We start from the raw sequence: 18,514 nt of genomic DNA on the forward strand, positions 1-18,514 counted from the left end.
CCATATCAGCAGTCGATTGAGAAATGGATAGGATTATTATTTCTTTTCAGAACAAGAGAAAACAGGGTCTTTAAATACACCTAGTTTTTACACTTCTATGGATGTGAAGATTGGTTGGCTGGTTTGTATGATTATCGTGCAGTATGTGGCCATTTTCACAATTACATATCTCCTAACCAGTGGCAGCAACTAACTCTATCTCCCGGGGGATCTGGTCACTGGTGCCCACTGCTGTTCTGAAATGTGCGCATGTTCGGCATCACAATCCTGCGCATAAGCACAAATCAACAAGCAAGCAAGTAGGGACTGCATCGGCTGCTGCCCCTATAAGTCAGACTGTGCAGACGTTATAGCAGGGGCAGGGCTGTCATCAAAAATTATGGAGCCCTGGACTGACAAAATAGGCAGCCCCCATGTTTCTGCAGCTCCAGCCCCACAGTGTTTCTCCAGCTCCAGCCAGCCCCCTTCTGTCTCTCCAGTCCCCTTACTGTATCAACAGCCAGCACTCCTTCTGTCTCTCCAGACAGCACCATCTGTCTCTCCAGCCAGCACCCCTTCTGTTTCCCCAGCCATCACCTCTTCTGTCTCTCCAGCCAGCACCATCTGTCTTTAGAGCCAGCACCCCTTCTGTCTCTCCAGCCAGCACCCCTTCTGTCTTTCCAGCCAGCACCATCTGTCTTCCAGCCATCACCTCTACTGTCTCTCCAGCCAGCACCCCTTCTGTTTCCGCAGCCATCACCTCTTCGGTCTCTCCAGCCAGCACCCCTTCTATCTCTCCAGCCAGCACCATCTGTCTTTAGAGCCATCACCTCTTGTCTCTCCAGCCAGCACCCCTTCTGTCTCTCCAGCCAGCACCATCTGTCTTCCAGCCATCACCTCTTCTGTCTCTCCAGCGAGCACCCCTTCTGTCTCTCCAGCCAGCACCCCTTCTGTCTCTCCAGCCAGCACCATCTGTCTTCCAGCCATCACCTCTATTGTCTCTCCAGCCAGCACCCTTTCTGTCTCTCCAGCCAACCCTTCTCCTGTATCTTCTGGCTGCTCCTCTTCGCACTGCCGCCAGCTCCTCTGTCTATGACGTCATGCGCGCCTTGTTTCAATAAAAAAAAACTGTGTTGCACATGGCAACCACTGGCAAGCGATTGCCCGGATGGACCCCACAGTAATGGACAGATCAATCTATAACTGCTGACTGCGCCACTGTAGTGATCAGCTGGGTGCATGCAGCAGTTATAGATGGATCTCTCTGTGCCCCCCTTATAGCTGCGGCCCGAAGGCCAATGCATCCATGGCCTCTGGGAGTTGCACCACTGTGCAGTTCTTCAGGTATTGGCGGTAGGAGCCAGGAGCGAGCACCCCTCTCCGGATTTTTGTCCCAGAAAAACGTGACTGTTCCGCTGAATGCGGGACAGTTGGGAGGTATGCTTTTACCATATCTATAGGTCAAGGCTGGAGACTTGCTTCACATTTCCTGCTGCTACAGTATGCCCTCCTGCTGAAGGAATGCATCTTTAATGCATTTCACGTGAAGGTACTTGTGAAGCAACACACTGGAAGCTGTGAGTGCCGTGCTCAATATCTCTCTCTAGGCTTGCCATAATATCCCTTTAATCCGGGACACAATAAATTACATAGGTTATGTGGCTGGCTAAATTCAAGCCTAGATTTCACCTGCTTTTAATTAGCCACAAAACCTGCACAAATCATAAGTGGCCTGAATTAAATGGATATTATGGCATGGCCTGATCATAAAGGGGTGTGGCCTAATGGTACGCCTCCGTTTACATCACTAAGGGGCGTGCCCAGCATCTCCGAGATGCTGGGCGGCCTGGGCTTCCCCCCTTACTGTGAATAGAGGCTGTGCGGATGCGCACAGCATCTATTCTCGTTCCGCATACCCGCTGCTCTGCTATGCTTCCTTTCCCCCCCCACCGCGGAACACTGCGGCTCGTGGGTGGGAGAGCGGGACAGTCTTAGAAAAATGGGACTGTCCCGCTGAATGCGGGACAGTTGGGAGGTATGTATATAGATATATATAGTATATTACACACACACTTAATGTACCTATGTCTATCTTTAATATTAATGTTCACGGATGCTGCAAATATTATGCTCAGCTTTTTTCAGAGCAGAGGTAGTGAACAATTTTGGAGTGACTTTAGTGGCCCAGTGATTTTTATTTGCAAACTGTAAATGTATGTTTACATAGTACTACTGAATGCAACTCTGCAAGACACAATATGAAGTTTACAGGCATGACCTGGCTACTTGTGCACTAGTCATGGCTCCAATACAATGATCATGGGGGCTCATTCCCTAATAACACAATAAGGCTGAAGTTAGCTTCTTATTCACTTCTTATTCGTGCTCCAGCTTCTTATTCAGAACAAGTTATATTAAAACAAATCACATAGGATCACAATTTTAACATTATAAAAACAAAAAAGCGCATCCCTTACACAAATTTCAACTGTATTTTGCCTGGCTCGTAATAATAATTATAACACACAACACTGCGTCCCTGCATGAATCATACGACCGGACACATTTGGACGGAAGACTCAGAGTCCAGCGTCTGCACAGTTGCTAGGCAGCCAAACTCCTGTCACTAGAGCGCATGAGCGGATCCTTTCCACTATTATCTCCCTCTTTGCTACCGTTAGCTGCTTTGAATTGAAGTGCTATGATTGGCTGACGATCTGATGTGTCGTATTTGTTATTGGTTGAGACCGTTCGTGAGTCGCTGTTGATTGGCTAAGGGGCGGGACTAGCGTCCCCGGGCCCTTGGGACGTGCTGGCGCCATATTAGCAGCAGTTTCGGCTGGTGGATGGGGTGTGTGAGGAGGATCCGGTAACTGTCACTGTGCATCACGGAGACCCCTCCCTGGGGAGCTGCCGCCACCCTTACCGCCCAGGTGCGTTATCGATGTATCCTGGAACAGGACAAACAGCAGACAGGTGACTGCATCCATGCTGAGCTCCAGGTGAGTCCTGTGTTACTGCTGCAGACATGTATTGTGTATGAGGTGCTGCAGACGTGTGCTGTGTATGCCGATGCTGCAGGCGTGTACTGTATGTGCACCGATGCTGCAGACGTGTACTGTATGTGCACCGATGCTGCAGACGTGTACTGTATGTGCACCGATGCTGCAGACGTGTACTGTATGTGCACCGATGCTGCAGACGTGTACTGTATGTGTACCGATGCTGCAGACGTGTACCGATGCTGCAGACGTGCACTGTATATATGTTGATCAGTGGTACAGATGTGTACTGTATATCCTCGCTGCAGATGTGTACTACAGATGTCATTCCTCGTCTATCCTCTGCATTTGCGTTACACAGGGCGCATGAGAGCCGCAGGCTCCCGTGTACCTCGGCCAGCGCGGGTGGTTTTTTTTTTTTCTCCGCAAATGCGTCTTATTCGCAATGCGATGCGAATAAGGGGCAGAAGCAGACCGCGCTGATTAAAATATGTGGCATGTGTATGTTCTGTGTGCGACCGAGTCTGTGAACTCACAACGGAACGTGGGGCGGAAAACATCCGCTGACACTAACATATTTCATATTCAGATACAGTTGCAGTCACACAGAATGTACACATGCCGCATATCATATTAATCAGCATAGTCTACTTTTGCCTCTTATTCGCATCGTATTGCGAAAAAGACCTATTGAGAAAAAGATGCACAAAAAGATGCTTCTAGCACACTTGGCTGATGCAACAAACTGCTGAAATACAGCACTCTGTGTGCTAGAAGCACCAGAGCAGAGTGACACCCCAGGCAGGATAGAAGTACTGCACGAGTTGTGAAAGGTGCAGGGTGCTAGAATGAACACTGCTATATGTACTGGTGCTGCATACTAGTATTATATGTCGCAGCGGCCAATGCTGCAGAAATAACACCCCTGGCTCTGCCTGCTCTCTTACAGTACAGTCTACATTTGTCTTGATGTTTTCTTAGTAAAATCACCATTTATGAGGAATTCTGCCCTAATATTCTCTATTTTCTGTGTAAATCCTGTTTCACTGTGACTGTACTGCACATTAAAAGCAAATGCATCAAGCGGTGATAACCCGACTTTTTTTTTTTTTTCATTATTATTTATTTATTTTGCTGAACATTTTTCAAAATACAGCAAAAGGCAGATTGTGGAGAAATCTGATTCCTTCATCAGCGCCTTTGGCTTCTCTCCAAAGCAAAGCTTGATGGGCTCTTAGGGTGTTCTAGTTTCTTATGAGTCCTGCTGCCGTTAAACGTTCGCCTTCATGTGCAGATCTCTCGCAATGAGATAATCTATCTCGTGAATGGTCAATGTTGGCTGTCCAGGAGTATTCCATATATTGTTAGCACTAGGCTGATGTGATACAGACAGGACAGAGCTCACTGGAGACGGGAGTTCCTGTAACACCTCTCTGATGATTAACTTTTTAATACATTTCAGCTCTATATTGGACAATTTGCCGTTTTGAGGGGAATCGGAATGACCAATCGTCTAGTGCGTATGCATTATTGCGTCTTCCTGTGCATCGTTCGTCGTATCTTCAGATCTGTCTATCTGAAGATGCGACAGACGACTCCATGCTTCTTATGCAGCGGGGGATTGATATATATCAGGCAGTCATACACCAGATTGTGCATTATGTACGGACCGCCCGATACATCGTGCCGTCGCTGGGTACCCAGCATAAGACATCCTGTATCGCTGTCATAAGTTGCAGTGCAGGATGCCTCTTAAGATACAGGATAATACGTTGACCTCCAAGTTACACAGGGCGGAATGTACTGCGCATCGTGTTATGGATGCGGTACATCCTGACACTTATCTGGTACATATCGGTGTTAATATTACCAGCATGTACCTAGAGCTGAGACTAAAATCGCAAAGGGCAGCCCTTCTCAGAAAAGCTGTCATTTGCGAAGAGAGAACTTCCAGGTGTATGACCCAGAAGTCCCTCTGCGCATGCTTTGGTATGACGCACACGCCTCAGGGGATGCTGGGAGGGACCTGGTTGGATTCTTCTTCAGCACAATGTGCAAAGAAGCCCACAGGGTTCTATTGGGCAATGCGTACTATAGATGGTGTTGCCCATCAGGTGCAAGCTCCAGACAGTAACACATTCCGGAGCTTGGTACATATGGGAAAGTGGCCAAAACTCAGAAAACGCCAGTTTTAGTAGTTTTGAACGCATTTTCTCCTTATTATGTCCTGCCCAGAGTCTCTATACTCAAACCACCCATCAATCAAGCAGATTTATTTCATGTTACTTCATCTTTGCTTGTATTGGTGTGTGTGTGTGTATGTATGTATGTATGTATGTGTAATATAGATCGATCGATCCGGAACAGAGTAGCACTCACTACATAGACATGCAGCTGCTGTGGTGCCAATACACTCAGGCTTAGTCCACCAAGGAAAATGCTATAATAGCCAGAAAAAAATCAGACTGCACTCACCAGGCTTGATTTTTGAATGATTAAAAATATTCAATGTTTATTCTTCCATAGATGCAATAAGACAGTTGTCCCAGGTCGACGTTTCAGCCCATGCAAGGGCTTTTCTCAAGACCCACAATCTGCCACCATAAGAACAGCCATTATGTAGATGCTGGTCACGCTAAACGACATTCTACGACTATAAAGTGTCGGCAGCGAGGCTGTTGGCACCGCGCTAGGCCGGAAAACAGCATCGCGGCAGGCACTCTTAAGTCGGATTTCTGCTTGCACCTCAAGAGGCAGCGTGCAGAAATCCTCTAGTTGGACCGCTGTCAATTGAATATCTCCTTCCCGGTCTATTCAACATCGTGCTGAATTAAATCAACCCCCATGTAAATATTGTGGAACGATGGCTCCTTATGAATGATTTGCACTGTAAGGTGGTCTAGGATGGGGGTTTCTCTTCATGCATTTTCCATGATTCAAATAACAGTAAGTGGTTTATTTACTAAATTGAGGGTTTATAGAAGTGGAGGTGTTGCCCATAGCAACCAATCATATTCGACTTATTTATCTAGCACCTGCTAGAAGATAATATCTGACTGGTCCTCATGCAATGGGCGACACTTCCACTTCTATAAACTTGCACTTCAGTAAATATACCCCTAAGTTTCTACGAAGCTGTATTAAGGAGTGTGCTGCCTTATCTGTGTTGTTATATAACGCTGCCTGGGTTCAGTACTGGTCCATCTCTGTTGCTAAGCACCTTGGGTGGAAGTGGTGCTGGCATGGTCCCAGAGATTGGGTGGTGGCATTTATGTTTGTTACGGCTTCTGTTGTTTAGCTAGACTAAGTTGTGCATAGAATAAAAAAACGTGCACGAACCACACAGAAGTTTGTATTTTTTTGCTCTTCAATTAAGACAAGAATGCACATTTTAGGAGTATTTTTAGGTCCCTATTTATCCAGAAAACAGTGCAGGGGACAGTTAGGCAGTATTCCGCAGCCATGGCAATACTGTCCCATTGAAATGGGTAACTTACTGCTTCATCTGGCAAGTATCTTTAAATTTGGGCATGTGTTAAGGCACACATCCACTAGATGATTAAGTTGAGCGATTGAATTATAACAAAATTGTTCAAAAATCGTTTGCAAATCGTTGAAAAAAAAAAAAATGTCTAAAACAACCAGCGATGCGCACTCCCAGTGGTCATTTAGACGTCTATCATCGGGCAAACATGCTGGACAACCTGATGATAACGTCAGGTTCAGCATGTGTGCAGATGATTGATGCTCCTACACTGAACGACTGCACGTTCAGTGTAGGCACATCAGACTGACAAACGGCTGCATGATTACAATGTCGTAATCATACTGTAGTTTTCATGTTTTTAAGTGGATGTGTGCCATTAGGAGGCTTGCGCAAGCCAAGATGAGCGTTCAGTTAAGCCAAATAAAAAAATGCATCTGTTCTTGCCACCAGTAAGTTGTTCGCCTTTCAATAATTATGTGGTTTAAGTCGGTGAAATTCAATTAAACAAGATGTACTATTGCTGGGTACTGTATTACAGATATGTATTGTACCAGTAATATCCTGCAGGTGAATTGTCTCCCTCTAGTGTTTGCGTTACTTTTGCTTACAGTGCTTTCATTAGAATAAGTTTTATCTACTTTAACTATTGGACATCAGAAATTGTGAATGTGTCATGTTAAGTAGAAACAAAGCACAGACAGCTTCCCATTGTATTTGTGTTTGACTGTATCTTATGTTTCAAGGAGACGAATATAAAAATGAGTTTGAAGAGCCTGCAATATCACAAGGAAGGCAATCCTACTCCCAATGAAAATCAGATTAATATGAGGTAAATACTTTTATTCTATGGCAATCCTGGCAATAGTCTGCTAGTAAAATCATTTTGTTTATGTCCGGTTTGCATCCCTTTTTTGATGATAATGTTGGTCTTGTGCTACATTTGCATCTGGTAACATTGCATAAATTAATGGTGCTTTGGTTTAAATCTTAAAAATGTACCATCTAACACAGTGTTCTCCCAAAGATCTATTTCACAGCGCTGGTTCTCTTTACATGCCGCTGGCACCATCCTAATTCTCTGGTATGATCCACTGACCACCAATCGGATGGCTCCTTTGCACAGTGTAACCAGCATTTCAAATTAACTCAGCTAATAGCACCCTATTACTAGCCTAACAATGGGACACCATTGGCTGAGCTCTGTGTCTGGCACACAATAGCAAAGCTTGTTACCACTGTTAAGGGCACACCATGGGTGAGCTATCTGATCGGGGTCTGCGTCTTAAAGACGGAGGCGGGATCTCTGATGGGAGAGAGATCTGTGACTGCCTCTGATCAGAGACACTCTTCGCTACATTACTTTGACAGGTATAGTTGCAGATCTCCCTCCCATCAGAGATTCCCAGAGTTGCCCTTTGCTGATGTTACTGTGACTGGCAGTTAGAGATTATTCCCTCGTCTTTAAGCGGTTCGGTGCGTTTTGGATGTTGGAAATGTTGCAGAGAGTGTAGACATGCACTGAGTCTGTGTCCAGCACTGTCATCAGTGTACATTGCTGGACACCATTAGTGTATATCCATTTCCAGCCAGTGGCAAAACACTAACTCGTAACAAGGTCGTTAATATGCAAAATGTTTTTTCCTTTGCGGTCATTATTTTATACAATTTGAACATGTACTAAAAACTTTGTTTAGTGTTCTAGTTGGGGTGCTTGCGCACCCAAAAATGGTACGAGACCTTGTGGCATGCCATCCTTTCCATCACTCTAGGGAAGAAAGTACAGTAATAGCGAACCAATTAGGCATTGTGCCATCAGATCCATAACATATACTGAAAAAATGGCATTAACAGTGTACGTAAAGTTTCTGACACTTTATCGCATATCGTGACTGTGAGCTGAGTGCATGTCAGTGTAAAATTCATATAGGAGAGTCTCACCAACTGCCACCCCAAACGCTGCCTAAACATTGCCGACCAGGACTCGCTGGCAGTTGGTGAAGCTCTCCTATTTGAATTTTGCACTGACACACACTCAGCTCACAGTCACTGCGGAGGGACTTTCTGAACTCCATGTATTACGCTTGCTTTGGTATGCGATAAAGTGTCAGAAACTTTTCGTAAACTTTTAATGCCCTGTACTTCAGTATATGTTGTGGATCTGATGGCACAATGTCTAATTGGTTCGCTATTATTACTGTACTTGCCTCCTGTGTTTATGTCCTGGACAGATGGCAGGAGGCCCCTTTACCTGCTGGAAACACCCCCTACATCTGTTGGAGGTGTCTAAAAAAAAAAAGAAAATCATATGTCTCTGACTAATGTGAGCTTATCACTTCCCTCCCATCTACTTCAACACCTGTACATTCATTTTTAAAATGTCCTAAAACAATCTTAAATTTATGTTTTTTTCTTTAGGAATATGTCACACAAGATGCTGCCTATTACCTTCCCTCCATCTAGAACTGTACTCTGGGATTCAACACCAGTGGGAGACACCATAGGATTGCATTTCAGCTATTACAGGTAGTTATATCATATTGCCAATTAATTCTCTGTCAGCTTAGTATCGTGCCATTAAATAGTATGGATTGTCTGTATTATATAATTCTCTTGGTTTTTTTGTAGCAGTTCACTTTCATAATGTTAAAAAAGTTAGTGATTTTTCAAAACAAACTTTGTATTGAACATATAACAAGTCGCTTTTGGATGTACAGATCCGACCTGACTCCATAAATGATACTTGCTCGTGGTATGTGTGTATTGGGTGTGCCCAGGTCTTTTAAAATGCTAGGTCGCCCCCACACCCCCTCCCAAAAAAATCTCCTTCAATGTCACATGTACCAATTGTATGGACATAACTCTCAACTGCACCCGAATCAGGACCGTCCCCAGTTAAACTGGTGTAATATGAAATGTTGACAGTCAGAATATTGACAACTAACTTGTCAACATAAGGTTTTGTTTTTTGTACATTTTAGCCTAACCCTAAAAATAACACAAAAAATTTATTAACATTTTGAAGCGGTCTGCCTTCTGACCTGTTACCCAGCTATAAATCTTGACTGTTTTTGGTGGTGTGCAACCTGCGTGACAGATTGGCCCTGAATTTTTCATTTAATTTCGTATGTAATGCAAAATCCTGAGATCAAAACCGCCATTTCTTAAGTGACAATTTAACTATTTTGGCACTCTTGATAACACATCTTTATTTTTGTAATTCCCCACTCAGAAATCCTCGCGTGCAGCTGTCTGAGAAAGCTTTGCGGCTCTCTTATCGTCATGCAAAGACAGACAGAAGATTGTTCTCATGCTTCTTACTTGGATCGTTTTCCGTGGATGATGGTCTGTGTTACTTTGTATTACTACTTATTATTTCCTCCAGTAATTGGCTGTTATCTCTCACAAGCGCCTATGAAATGCTGGTTGTTTTTAGATTTTTTTTTTTTTCTTTATGCTAAACATAAATGCTTTTTGTCTGTTGCTGTTGGCTGTATAACAGTATATGTCTGTCATTTTTAAATTGGATTTTAGTGGTCACCTTCTTTACCTAATAAGCAGTACTAATCCAACCCACCTACCATGGCATATATTGTTTTTCAGCACTCAGTGCTGTATTCCAGTGCATCTCCATGGAAGAACCTCAACCAAATTGCTGCATTTGGGAAGATGCTGGTTCTAAATTGGACAATCTCTTAAAGAGACTTATCCAGCCAAAGGACCCTCCTTACCCTTAAGCATATATTGTTCCTCCTGAGTCGAATAATGGATGGGATTTTCCTACTAAAAGGGTCACCCACACAGATACTGTGCCTGCAGAATTTGCTGAGTTGCCAAGCGTTGAAGAAAACTTGTACTGTAAATGTATGGGGGGTTCCAGAATGTCAACATTCTACAGCAGAGGTTCCCAGACTCCGCCATTACAGTCCAGGTTTAAAGAATGTCCATGCTTTTGCACAGGTGACTTAATTAGTACTTAAGTTAATATGGCTTTAACCATATGGATTCAAGCATGGATATCCTTAACCTGGACTGTAATGGTGGAGTTTGGGAAACTATCTTCTACAATGTAATAAGAAAGGAAAGCCAATGGGGATCCAGGAGGTCAAAGTTCTAAAAGATAAATGTATACCAAAGGTGAACCACCAGTCTGATACTGTGATTTTCATAGCCAATAAATATAATGTCATTTTAAAGCTGACTGAGGTTGGGGATCCTAGTTTTTACTGCCAGCTTAGGATAAAGAATAAGGGCCTGATTCTCAGTCTCATGCTGCTCCGTATATTGCCGCAAATAGCTATTTTAGCAAAATACACAGTAGTGAATGTATGCATCTTTGTGTATCTCCAGGCGATTGAGTCAGATGGATTTTGGCAGGATCTTTGTTCTCCTAATGGGCATTTCTGGACATCCGGTGTTGCAATCGCATGCAAGCAATCTGTTCTTTAGGAATGTAGCTAGAGTTCCATGCTATTCAATCAGGCGCGCGTGCAGCGAAGGGAAGGCTGTGTCAGATGGAACTCTTGTACTCAGCATGGGGGGGCGTTTGCAGCTGTGGATGATAAAACTGGGCAGTGCGGCTTCTTGCTTGAGGCTGCAGGGATACATACATTGGCATAGAGTAGTGAATCTGGCCGCTGACTCTTCCTGCACTAACAGCCACTTTTATGTTCAATGCTCAAAATCAGGTCCTAAATGTATAGGGGAAGATCTGTTCTTGTTTCTCCCTTATAACCCAATGATATAATTACCTTTGTACAATTGCGATTTTTTTTTTTTTTAGTAAGTCTCTCACTGTTGATGTCTTGTCATTTTTAGAGTCCTATGTAAGTGGCTTCTCATTCTAATGGTTTTATATCTCTCTTGTAGTGCGAGTCTATCTCTCTTAATAACCCACTTTTTTATTTATTTTTTCTCTTTTAGATGAGGAAGGAATCGGCTTAACAATTGATAGGTTTGATCCAGGCCGCGAGAAGTCAGGAAACGTTGGAAAAGTTCCGTCTACTTTCTTGCCCGGAGATTTTGCTATCCCCTGCTGTATTTCGCACAAGGAATCTGGGGGGAATGTTGTGCTACATACCCCTGAGGATTTTAAAACCTCTTTTACGGTAATTATTTTGGCATTTCTTTAAAGCAGGGATGGGGAACCTCAGGCCGGGGGCTCTTAAAGATAAATGATCACGTGTATATAAATCCCATATTTAGGTTCTGTGTTAATGGACAGTCCTGCAATAATATATAGATAGCGGCTACCCTTCTGCGCCATAAAAGAAAACGGGTCCTGATGTATTAGGAGCCGCTTCCATGCAGCACTCTGATATGCAAGGTGGGCTTTAATGTTGCAAACGCTGCGGCTTTGTATAAGGAACTACAGTCCCAGTATTGGTGACTTGGATGGTTTTACTGAGCCTACGAAGGGTTTAGCGTGTCTGGGCTGTTCCACCTACCCTCCACATGTGTATGAGACGCTCACGGTCCACGCTCAGTGCACCCTATAGCTGTGGTCTTAGGAGAATCTGGGTCAGTCTTCCTGTATACCTCTCCCTTGGTTAAGGTATATGGTGCTCGATCTCCTACCATTCATTTGCGTTGCTGTAGTTGATTTAGAGCCGATTGTAATTATATTACATATGCATTGTATGTGACTGTTTGCTAGCTGCTGATTGACACTGTCTTTTATTTCTAAATCTGTCAATTATAGCTATCACTGTTATCTCTCCATCCTAGTGGTGTAGAGGTTTCTTTGAGTACTTCACATTCATTAAGATATTTGTGACGGTGGTCACATTGCATTGCTACCTATATATGCTAAGCGTAAAGGGAAATAGGAGTACAGGAAGGTATTATTTATGACTGTCAGTTATAACTATCAATGCTATTGCTCCATTTGACCCACTGGAGTCCTACCAACTTTTTTACTTGTATAAGTTGATGCATTGCCGATTTGCAAGAATATTTGTATGCATTGCACTTATATCCTACCAATGTGATTGCGATTTAGTGCCCATTTGCAAAAAAAATAAAAAAATGATATACTTTTTTTTTTTTTTTTTTAAGGTGTATTTATTAAAGATCCACACAAAATACAGCAAAATAAGTCTATAAAAAGACAAACAATCTTCACTGAAAATAACAATAGAAGTACACAAGAACAGAGTTCAGTGGTATTAATAAAACTGGGATAAAATGTAAAATTGTAAGAAAGAGAGTAAAAAAAAAAAAAAAGACCAGCAAAGACAGCAAAAGATGAGGAGAAAAAAGGGAGACGGCGTGGCTAGTACTGTCAAAGAAGGGGGAGAAATAGAGAAGATTAGGTGAATGGGGAACTAGCATTGAAAAAGGGGAACCAGGGGGCCCAGAACTTATCAAATGTTTTGCAAGAGTGGCTAAGGATACTGGTCATGTATTCCATTCGCTGAACCGACCAGAGCCTATTGATGACAGAATGCGAGGAAGGAGGCAATAGCTGTTTCCAATCACCTGACAGGTAGCAGCTGAGAGAATCTGCCTGATTAATTTGTTTTGGTAGTAGGTGGCAGTCGGAAAGGGTAGGGTTAGAAGAGAGAATTTGGGAACCAAAGGGATCGGGAGATGAGTAATTGAGATAATCAAATTCTTAATATCTAGCCAAAAACTAGTGAGTTTTGGACAGCTCCACCAAATGTGGAAAAATGTGCCTTCTGACGAGCACCCACGCCAGCATCTTTCGGATGTATCAGGAAATATCTTTTTCAGTCGGGAGGGGACCAGGTGTCATCTGTAAAGAATTTTATAGACATTCTCTTTTATTGTAACACATATGGAACTGGAGGCGGCTCTCTCCCTAATCTCCTTCCAATCATCAGGGTTTCACCCAAATCCTGCTCCCAAGCTAACTCGTGTGGAGACTAAAGAGCTCTGAATATAGAGCCGATATCAGGCCAGCAGTGGAGGAGTGGCGTAAACCCAGCATCTCTGTAGGAGCCAGAGAACGGTGAACAAGTCGGTGTTTAACTATGTTTATGAAAATTCCGGAGTTGCAACTATTGGAAAAAATGTTTGGAGGGGATATGAAATTTAGACTGGAGTTGAGCAAATGAGGGAAAGGAGGTGTCGCTGGTCAAATCATTGACCTCTCTAATACCAGCCATTTGCCAAGGAAGAAAAGCTAAAGCTAAAAATTTACGGGTAGCTATGTCCCATAATGAGAAATAATGAGGTGGTCACGAACTCTTAGGGCGACGGGCTCTAGGGAGCCTAAGGAGGGAGGCAGGAGAAAGCAGTCCCATGGCCTCTGCCTCAATCTGAACCCATATTCTATCAGACCTATTCCATAAGGAACATTGAGCGAGCTGAGCTGAGAAATAGTAATGTTTAAAATTAGGAATACCTAGACCACCAGCCTGAGACGATCTATGAAGAATTCGGAGACGTACCCGTGGTCGTTTTCCTGACCAAATAAATTTAGTTGTCTGGGACTGGAGAAATTTGAAAGTGTGGGGGGGGGGACATGTATAGGGAGGGACTGGAAAAGATAAAGGAGTCTAGGCAAGATATTCATTTTAATCGTATTAATACGACCTATCCAGGAGATGAAATGACGGGACCACGAAGTAAGGTCTAACTTGATTTGGGAAAGAATGCGGGGGAAATTGGCCTGGAAAAGTTGATAGTAACGTTTGGTTATAAGAATACCCAAGTACTTAATTTTTTGGAGATGCCATTTAAATGGGAAAAGATGTTCCAGAGAGACTCAATTTGTGGGATATAAAAATCGAGGACTTCTGTTCTATCCAGGTTAATTTTATAACCAGAAAAATAACCGTATATTTCAATTTCAGTCAAAGTAGGGGAGTGCCATGTAAGCGGACTCGAAATGGACAACAAGATGTCGTCCGCATATAAGGCCAATTTGTGCTCCGTGGACCCGACTGACACTCCGGATATACCTGAGTTAGCACGGATTCTTGCAGCCAGGGGTTCTATTATAAGGGCCAAAATAAGTGGTGAGAGGGGGGCAGCCCTGGCGGGTGCCATTGGATATACTGAATGGGGTAGATGTAGAGCCATTAGCGGAGACGGTGGCTGAGGGAGAGCGATATAGAGCTGAGAGACCTTGAAGGAATTTGCCAGAGAAGCCCATCGACCCAAGGACACCAAACATAAATGGCCATGAGATCTGGTCAAAGGCCTTCTCGGCATCCAGTGACATCAGTAATGAGGGAGTTTTGCCTTCATGGATGGTGTGTATTAGGTCGATAGTCCTCCTAATATTGTCAGGGGCCTGACGTCCATGGACAAAACCCATCTGTTCAGGATGTATTAGGGATGGCAGAAGGGGATTCAATCTAGTGGCCAATATTTTAGCATAGAGTTTTATATCTACATTGAGTAAGGAAATAACTTGAGCAGAATGCGGGGTCCTTCCCGGGTTTTGATATCACCACAATATTTGCTTGTGTCGTAGCAGAGTCAAATGATGCACCTTATTAAAGAAATCTGTTAGATGGGGAATTTTAACTTTCGGCCATTTTTTTTTTTTTTATAGTATTGAGCCGAGAAACCGTCGGGGCCAGGGGCAGAGGAACCTTTGATGGATTTAATGGCTGCCCGTACTTCGTCCTGCGGAATATCAGCATTTAAAGAGGAAAGATGGGGCAGGGACAGCTTAGGGAGAGGGGTGTCAGCTAGGTACATCTCCAGGTCAGCAAACCTGGGAGGGGCGTCTTGAGAAGGGGTTGAAAGATTATATAGTGAGGTGTAGAACTGTCTAAATTCTTTAACAATTGCTAGAGGATCATAAGTAATGGAATCAGAGCTCTGAGAGTGAATTTTATCAATTAAATTCAGAGCACGTTTCTTTCCTAACTTTATAGCCAACATTGAGTCAGCTTTGTCATAGAAACGTTGCTGAAGTTTTTGTAGGATAGAGGCAGCTTTCCGAGAAAGCAAGGAATTTAGCTGTCCGCAGATAGAATCAATCTGATGTGTATAAGTCAGTAGTGAGGTTGAATTTATGAGCGTTGAAGTGTAGAGTCGTTGTTCTAGAGAAGATATCTCTGCAGCGGCATGTTTGCGGGCCGTCAAAGCAGAACTAATGAGTTGGCCACGGATGGTCGCCTTATGGACTTCCCATATGATTCCAGGTGCTATATCGGGAGATGAGTTAAATGTGAAGTAGTCCGATATGGCCTGTTTGATGGTGGTAAAAGTGGATGGATTAATTAAAGCGCATCGTCGAGACGCCATCTACGGGGGCAAGGGTAAAGTTGTAGAAGATCAAGGAGAATAAATAAAGACTCCAGCGTGATCTGTCCAGGAGAGGGGGGTAATCCTGGCTTGAGAGGTCTCAGGAATCAGTGAATGGGATACAAACATGTCAATGCAAGAGTAAGTGCTATGTGAGACCGAATAGTAAGTGTAATCACGTGCTGACAAGTTAAGGCGCCAGGAATCATATAAATTATATTGTTTAATCAGGGAAGATAAAGTCAGTGCGTCCTTGCAAGGAGAAATATTTGATTTATTGGTAGGGGGTGGGGATTTATCAAGGGCTGGGTCAAGTGTAACGTGAAAATCCCCGGCTATTATGAGGTGACACTGAACTAGTCGCTCAATGCATCTAAACAATTTGAAGAAAAAGGAAGCCCTGGTTTGGAGCATAAACCGAGACCAAAGTAATATAGTGGAACGTAATGTACCAACAACTATAAGGAAACGACCCTCTGGGTCTGAAAAGGTGGAAGAGTGCCGGAAAGGGATCTTGTTATGAATAAGAAACGCAACACCCCGTTTCTTGCAATCTGCCGAGGCAAAAATGGTCTGGGAGAACTGCTTTCCCTGCAATTGTGTGAGTACCTGTAAGATGGGTTTCCTGAAGGAACACAACTTCAGCCTTTTCCCTCCTGCAGGCACTCAGGGTGACAGTACGCTTACATGGCAAGTTGAGGCCATTGACAATAACTTCAAAGCCATGGTGCCAGAGAGGAAATATCTGCAAAAAAAAGAAACATTGAGAGGGCCACAAATATTAAAGAACTTTGTTCCCAGAAACACAGTATAGAAAAGGAAAAGAGAAGCCACCAAAAAAAGAAAAGGGTGAGGGAAAAAGAAAAGTGAGAGGAGCCCATACGGGCGACAACTCTTAAACACAGGAACCCAGAAGGGGTTCAAAACAGATAAATACATAACATATGAATAAGTGTACAAAAAATACAAGGAGCATGGGGGGTAGGTCATAAGACAAGAAAAGGAAACCCCATAGGGGACCTAGGGCCTCTAGCAAAGAATGAAAAACACTATGCAGAAAAAATGAATTGCACACGCTTACATCTGTAAATATTTTCACAAAAACATACAATCTAAATAGAACCAACGGAAAATAAAAACATTAATGAGGTCATGAGTGACCTAACTAATAGCTTGCAAATATATTTATATGCATGTAGATTCTGCCAAACTTGTGTGTTTAGGTAGTAGATTTTAATGCCCTTTTGCAAATGTATGCATTTTATGTGACTTATGCTAATTCTGATGTAAAAAAAAAAAATAATTTTGGTTTCCTTTTTTGTTTTTTCCTAACCCCCAACTACCTGGTGTTTAGGGGTTAGAGAGTACTTCATTTATTTTTATCTGTGAAAAGGATCACATTGCATTAACCCTACACTGGTTGTAGGTTACTTGCAAGTATTTCCCATGTCTCAGGACAAGGGTAAACAGAAGACTGTTGTTCCTGTGCTGGTTTCATGTAAACCCTGCACATTTGACATCTCAGGATTTCATACAGGATGGACTGTGTTGATTGTTTACACCACAACAGTCCACCTCGCCAGCACCTTTTCATGGGTCACCTTGAATGTCCTCCTGGTCTCAGGTTATGAAACAGTTAGGACCGCTTATCAGCCCCCACACTGCCTCCCACTTTGGATTACCCACAGTGATTACAGCCTGCTATGTTTCCTCTTCCCATACATCCTTCCTGGATGGAGGGTTATGTCCACTCAGTGCAGAATTTGGCTTTTAGCATCTGCAGATGTTACTGGCGAATAAGGCATTAGCCATCTAAGCATATAGATGGACTGCACCATCCTCTCAGTCCACCCTGTTTTCAGATTTTGATATATAATTTGAGGAGGCAGAGGATACACAGGTTTCTCCCTCTGGGCCTATCTCGGAGAGGAGGAGCATCATTCATCAGTGGATGTTCCTCTTTAGCAGGGGCGGTTAATTCAATCCTCATTATAGAAGATGAAGTAACTGCTCTTAAAGCCTAATAAACCTGGTGTTCAGACACCAGAAGGTGATTTTATGCTGGATTCCCTCCATCTGAGCTTATTGAGGAAGCATGGAACACTCCAGGTAAACTGTTCCACTGTGCATTAGGTAGAATCCCCAGTAGGCAGGAGGATTTCCTTACATGACACCTTCCTAAAGGGTTACTCCCCAGAAGGTTGTTTGCACAACTCCCCCATCAGATCCTATCAAGGCCATTCATGCCCTGCTAAGTTCAGGGCTGATGATCCGGTTCCTTTAGCTAACAAGGAAGTAGTTATTACTCAGTAGTTTTTGTTTCTGAAGCTAAATGGGTATAGCTCTATTCTGAATTTGAAATCTCTCAACAGGTTCATCCATGTGCCAAAGTTCAGTATGGAGACCCTATGGTCAATTATGCTGGCAATGGAACCTGGGGATTTCATGGTTCCCTGGACATGATGCATATCTGTATGTACCTATTGCACTATTCCACCAAAGGTTTTCTGAGTTTTGCTGTTCGTCAGCAACATTACCATTGCCCTTTGGTCTGTCCACAGCCCCTCGGGTGTTTACCAAGATAATGGCGGTTATGTCTGCTCATCTCAGAAGGAGTCAGGCTACTGCCATACTTGGACGACCTCCTGATATTGGCAGTCTACGGAGGTTTTAAATCATCATCTGCAGCTGACCACTGCCTGTCTACAGGAGGAGGGCTGGATAATCAATTGGAAAAGGTCTTCTCTTTCTCCAACACAGCATATAGTACATCTGGGGGCGCTACTGGATTCCCTGGCACAAAGGATTTTCTATCAGTGGA

The 18,514-nt window shown here is 43.5% G+C and overlaps 1 protein-coding gene across 1 annotated transcript in view; it reads left to right on the forward strand.

Annotated features, from left to right (window-relative positions):
- The first annotated feature begins 2,802 nt into the window (after positions 1 to 2,802).
- Positions 2,803 to 18,514, forward strand: part of STIL (STIL centriolar assembly protein) — a 62,655-nt gene continuing 46,943 nt past the window's right edge. Inside the window, exons 1-5 of the mRNA XM_088479306.1 lie at positions 2,803 to 2,981; positions 7,212 to 7,297; positions 8,884 to 8,991; positions 9,698 to 9,810; positions 11,389 to 11,573. Coding sequence (XP_088335432.1) covers positions 7,227 to 7,297; positions 8,884 to 8,991; positions 9,698 to 9,810; positions 11,389 to 11,573 — 477 coding nt within the window. The 5' untranslated portion in view covers positions 2,803 to 2,981; positions 7,212 to 7,226. The remainder of the gene's footprint in view (positions 2,982 to 7,211; positions 7,298 to 8,883; positions 8,992 to 9,697; positions 9,811 to 11,388; positions 11,574 to 18,514) is intronic.

This window comes from Taudactylus pleione, unplaced genomic scaffold (genome assembly GCF_031769625.1).
Source record: "Taudactylus pleione unplaced genomic scaffold, aTauple2 ptg000230l, whole genome shotgun sequence".
In the NCBI taxonomy this organism is placed as follows: domain Eukaryota; kingdom Metazoa; phylum Chordata; class Amphibia; order Anura; family Myobatrachidae; genus Taudactylus; species Taudactylus pleione.